This window comes from Octopus bimaculoides, chromosome 21, assembly GCF_001194135.2.
Source record: "Octopus bimaculoides isolate UCB-OBI-ISO-001 chromosome 21, ASM119413v2, whole genome shotgun sequence".
NCBI lineage: Eukaryota > Metazoa > Mollusca > Cephalopoda > Octopoda > Octopodidae > Octopus > Octopus bimaculoides.
The window spans coordinates 20,252,186-20,258,185 of record NC_069001.1 but is presented as its reverse complement, the minus strand read 5'-3'; the positions used below and the strand labels follow the sequence as shown (position 1 = coordinate 20,258,185).

Genomic DNA, 6,000 nt, shown 5'->3' with positions numbered 1-6,000 from the left:
GTCTCCCTCCATTCTAGTTTTCTTTATCATTACTTCCTCACTAAACCTTGACAATTCTACATTAATAGCCCTTTGCAGAGCAAACCAGTATTTGTTGTTGAGAATTGCCCTCATCAACCCCTGCTAATTAATACAGTTTTTGTAATCTTGGTGGCATACTGTGAGTGATATGTTTAGTTTCCAGTGACCAGGCTGTCTTCAAAGACTAAGATAACTATACAGATCACAAATTTGGGTCTGTGTAGCTGATCATTAAATCTTTTGGAATACAAAAAATTTTACAAATCGGTATGACTTTAAGCAGTTTGACCATGTCCACATTGGTACATTTGGAAAACCCAGTTATTATCAGTCAGTTAGAAACATTTGAACCTTCCCTCTCCTATCAGTTACCCTGATACAGTCCAATACTGTTTCAATATCCCACTAGTACTAAGGAGCAGGACATTCCAAGAAACACTCTAGCTACCAAAACAAATCTGGTCATCCCTGTCAGGCCAGAGGAGGCTATGCATTTCAAAGTATGGCCTTCACTGCTGGTGTATATAGTAAGATCCATACCTCTCTGAAACAACACAACTCTGCTCCCCAGTCAACCTGGATTTGTGTATACCTTGTACCCATTGAAAATGGGTGTAATATCTGTCGTCCCATAAACTCTGGACATATCTATGTCTACTGATCCAAGGTTGTTGAGCAGGTGTCCTTGCTTCCACAATGACTCCAGGACATGTGCATTTGCACCACCTAAATAAGGCCATGTTAAACAGATGAGACAGGTCCATTTACCTTAATGCAGTGGTAAAACAGATATTCCATCCTTCCAGCTAATGGGTGTTTCCACTCTTAAATGTCTTAATAATCTTTTATCATCTCTCCACCCTGCCCAGAAATCTTCCATTCCATCAGGCTATAATTTGGTTGTATGTTTATTGAGTTATTTTAAGAATTCAGCGTGGCTGTATGGTAAGAAGTTGGTTTTTCAAACACATTTTCCTGGGTTCAGTCCCACTGCATGGTATCTTGGGCAAGTGTCTTCTGCTATACACTTGGATCAACCAAAGCCTTGTGAGTGGATTTGATAGATGGAAAAGTCTATTGTATATATGTGTGTCTGAGTTTATCCCCTACCACCATTTGACAACAGGTGTTGGTTTGTTGCATCCCCCATAAGATACTGACAAAATAATTACTAGGCTTTACTAAAGATAAGTACTGGAGTTGATTTGTTCAACTAAAATTCAAGGCAGTGCTCCAACATGCCCACAGTCTAACAACCGAAACAAGTAAAAGGTATATATTAGTATGTCATTTGTCGATGTGATGAAATCATGAAGTTTGATGTGTGTTGTTTTATGTGGCTTCCTAGTTCTCTGTTGTTTGTACTTCTGATTGTCGTTTCTTTGTAGATGTTGTTCATGTTGGTTTAATTGTGGATTCCGTTGTGCTAGTATTTGTCATGTTGGTAGTGGTGGTGGTGGTGATTGCATTCATGATGGTGTAAATAGTTTAGGTGTTGGTAACATTGGCGGTGGTGGTGTTGGGTGTCACTTCTTCCATTTCTTTGACCCTCCCAGCATTTTTTTGTTGGTATGTCTTCTTCTTTTTCAGTGATTTAGTTTGTTCCCTGTCACCTTTGCCATGAAATGTCTGAGTGATCTCAAGCAGAGAATAGCATGTTTTGTGGGTGCTTGCCTTTTTTACTGTTGTTGTTGTTGTTTGGGGGCTTTCAATTATCATTGTTGTTGGTGATGGATTGGACCTTGAGGGTGGTGTTCTTTTGTTATTGCTTTCACTTTTGGTGTTGCTGATTTTTCTGTTGCAGATGCATGCTACAATAGGTGCTGCTGCTGTTTTTGTTGATGGTGGTTGCTGCTGTGGTGACGGTGTTGATGACAGCGGTCATCCTTCTCCTCTCCCTTGTTGTAGACATAAAAGCCTTTAGATAGTTTGTATTACCATACAAGTAACACCTTAGCTTTCAGCCCTTAATGACTATGAACAGTTGTAAGCCACCTGGCAAATTAATCAGGTCTGGGATGGCTTTCATACTTTCTTGATCTATTTGATCAATACCTCCATTCCTTGGCCTAATTTTTTCTACAGCTTCTGGACCTGTAATATGTGGCTTTTGTCCTCTATATTGAAAAGAACAGATGCCACCAACTAGCAGATGTCTACTTCTGGTGGCATACTGACAGCCTTTATTTTCACTACTCTCTGGCTAAAGTAGATTGGCATGAGGACCAGTTTGTTACTATTTAGGGTTGTTGTGGAGTGCTTGCTGGCTTCATCCATTGTTGGAAAAATTTCACCTGTACCATACTGAGTCTTTTCCACCTAAGTGTATCTCAGTATCCCAGATTAGGCTGAGATATTTGCCTATTTGCTATGGTGTTGCTTGCTGTATTACCCTGTTTCTCACTCCTATACATCTAAACATGATAGTTTAGTGATTAGTTTCTTGCAAAATATTTTCTGGAATATTCTAGGATATGATTCTACCATATCGCAAGAGGAAGTTTTTAACAGTTTTTCAAATCCTGGATAGACAAAAAAATTTCTTCCTGTGTGCACACTACAGCAGTGAAACCACAACCAGTCAACATATTTGTTGCAGTGTTTCGATTATTTATTGTATTGGTATTAATTAATGCTGGTGGTGATGGCAGTAGCAGTAATTGTTGTAGAGGTGTCATTGGCAGGTGTGTTGTTCTCATTTTCATTGTTGGTGTTGTTTTGGTGAGAGTGGTAATACTTTGGTTTAATATGGGGAAGGTACTGTTATCAGAGCTCAAACTCCCCTGGTTTTCTCTCAAATATTTCAATGCCATGTTTTGAAAATTTTAAAAAGAAATAGGTAAATTTCATGCAAACAACTACAACTTCTGCACTGAGCTGAGGAGTTTCTTAGAAGAAACCCTATGTTGGTGATTTTACGGACAACACAGAGCAATATGTTTTGGACTTAGATGTTTGAAAAACAGTTAAAATAAACAACCACAACAACAATAATAATTTTTCAGCACTAATGTCACACTAGCATAACTCAATGATAAATTCAGAAAAAAATAAATACTTCAGAAAAACTTTATTTTAAGACAACAATTTTTTGTTTTAAAAAGAAATGAAAACAAAACTGAGGGATTTGATGTGTTGATTGAATTGGTGGACCTGGAAAAATTACTTACTTGTTTATAATACGTGATGTTTGCTCTTCCATCATAACACCAATTACTAATGAAAAATATAAGCATGTGTGTGTGTACCTATGTATTCATGTATATGTGTATACTCACACACACACACACATCCGTTCTTAACACATTTGCATTAGATTATGTTCTTTTATTAAACAAAACAAAGCTGCATTGATACATATATAACTTTAACCTTTCTGTAGCTAATGAAAAATAAAACAAATATTAGATAATCTTAAAAAAAATTAACATAGAATTAAAAAAAAAAATTCTGAATGTATATGAATTTATCATTATCATATACATATATGTAGTTAATCAATTGTCACCTGTATGTGTTTATGTATATAAATGTGTTTTATGTATAGCTATACATAAAGATATTTAAAAATAACAGAAAAATGTAGTGTATAAAATTTATTTTTATAAAAAAAAGGTTGACAGTAACTTCAGCAGGCTGTCTGATGAAGTTGATCATTAGCGAAACTTTGGAGTTACAGTCAACTATTTTTTTGTAAAAAATAAATAAATATAAATATGTGTGTATGTGTATGTATGTATGTGTGAGTGTGTGTGTACTCACACACACACAATCTTTGTTGCATACATATGATGTAGGCATTAACCGTTTATTATTTTACATCCATTTTCTAGACTTGCATTTTGGTTTTGTTGGATGGCATTCCAATTACTAAACCAAGTTTTATGTCAATCAGACACACAAAAAGAGTTAGTGTCACTAAAAGTGGTATTAATAAATATTAATACTATAACAAACAATACCTATTGTCAGTCCCTAGTGGAATGATAAACATTCCTGTTGTAATCTCTATTATAAATCTCTAGGAATTGAAAATAGGAATTCTGTACATAATTATGTGAATAACAACACTACTTTCTTAGCATCTTGCTCCTATATTCTTTTAACCATAAGATGGTATGAAATTTGTCCCACAAATTAACACGCAGGTGTGTTATCTGTATGTGCATATGCATTTAAACTTAGTTTAAAGTGTGGGAACATGTTCTTCAATTCTTTTCCAAATGTGGTTCTCTTTGGAATGTTCCATAGTCCTACCTGAAGTGGGGATTGGACTGTTGTTGATTCCATAGCTGAAAAGCAGTTTAACTATCTGGTTATTTCTATGCAACATCAGCTGCTCCAGGTGATGCCACAAATAATCAGCGGAGATAATTGATGTAGTTCTGCCTTTTGTGGCATTGCCAACACCACAGTCACTCACATTGTTATGGGGATAATAAATGGACGTCAAAGCTGTGGTATTAGGGGTGGGAGAAGCCTTGGTTCTTTTGGAAATAGTAGCTGTAGTAGCAGCAGCACTAGAAGTAAGTGTGGTAGTAACAATAGTAGAAGAGTCTATAGAAGTAGCAGCAATGGCAGAGCTAAAGGTAATGGTAGATAGAGTAGGAGGTGTAGTATCAATAATAGTATTTGGTGTAGTAGTTGTACTGACACTACTGCCAGTGAGAGTTTTGTACACATCAATGCGGTTGTCATTTATTGTTGTCTTTTCTGAAAGGTGAGAATCTGTGCCTGTGCAAGAAGGAAGAGTGTTAGAGTCAGTGCCCCTAATGTCACAGTGAATGCAGTTGTCATTACCTGCATAATCATTTCCCCCATCTTTGCCACCTCTAACGTCTATAGAAGAGGAAGCAGAAGATCCGGAATCAACTGTTTTTTGCTGAGCACTAATCGGAAGATTCCGGGTCTTTGAAATGCTTCGCTCACCAGCAATGTGATTGCCTGAATGGTTATCACTCTTGCTGAGAGAACTGTAGTTGTCACCACAGGCATCACAGTTTGGTGATAGTAGTTGAAACTGTCCTTCAGAAGAAGACGTAAGTGGGGGCAAAGCTGGCCTTGGTTCCAGGGACACCGTTTGCAAGATGTTCCTGTTTGAGTAGATGTCAGTATCCTGAGTACTGTTGTTACTATTGGTATCAGCTGATAACGGCAGAGGATAGGACAGTTGACCCTCCGGCACCTTAGTTCTATTGCCAGGAACTTTGATACCATTAAATGAGTTCTGAAAAGAGAGAGAAAGAGAAAAAGAAAGAAAATATGTATATATAAATAAATATGTAATTAATTTATGAATTTTAAAAACAGACATTTCAATAAAACAAAAAGTAAACATTATTCTGGTTATATTATTCTAGATTTCAAAATTCAAACACTAATGACAAACCAAACTCAGAAAATACAAAACAATAACACAGAAGCAATACAGCTACAAAGCTATGCAGATGCCTATGATTTTAGAAATTATTTTGCTGGAATTGAAGTAACTGTTTAACCCAGAAACAGACATCAACAAATAACCTTCTAACTGCAGATGCTCTGACAAGATATCCTCAAATGCTGGAAGAGACATTTTTCCTTCTCTGCTGAATCAGAATTCAACAATAGCAGAGGATTTCTTGAGAAATATGTCACACCATCCTGAACAGCCATAGATGAAGACAACAACAATTTCAAGAGTATGAACAAAATGAAACTATGAAATTTTCCAGGACCAGACAACATTCCTTTTGAATTACTAAAACAAGGGTGACTACTTCTTGAAACCAGGCTTTTCACTCAGATCGTGGAAATATAAGACTGCCAATTTCCCAATGAATTTCAAAAATCTTATGGGTATTATCACAGAATATCATTGCATTATTGCTTTTCATTGTAGAAAAAATATTTGCAAGTATCCATCTAAACCTTTTCCAGATCATTTCAGAAAAGGACTCAAGAAATCGCAAATGATGATAACATTTTTGAGATTTCTCA

The 6,000-nt window shown here is 36.2% G+C and overlaps 1 protein-coding gene across 19 annotated transcripts in view; it reads right to left on the bottom strand.

The window, feature by feature from the left end:
* Positions 1-3,074: 3,074 nt before the first annotated feature.
* LOC106874170 (ensconsin) overlaps positions 3,075-6,000 on the bottom strand; it is a 310,838-nt gene continuing 307,912 nt past the window's right edge. For all 19 annotated transcript variants that reach the window (XM_014921803.2, XM_052975460.1, XM_014921805.2 and 16 more), the window contains one exon: positions 3,075-5,248. In XM_014921803.2, coding sequence (XP_014777289.1) covers positions 5,238-5,248 — 11 coding nt within the window. In that variant the 3' untranslated portion in view covers positions 3,075-5,237. The remainder of the gene's footprint in view (positions 5,249-6,000) is intronic.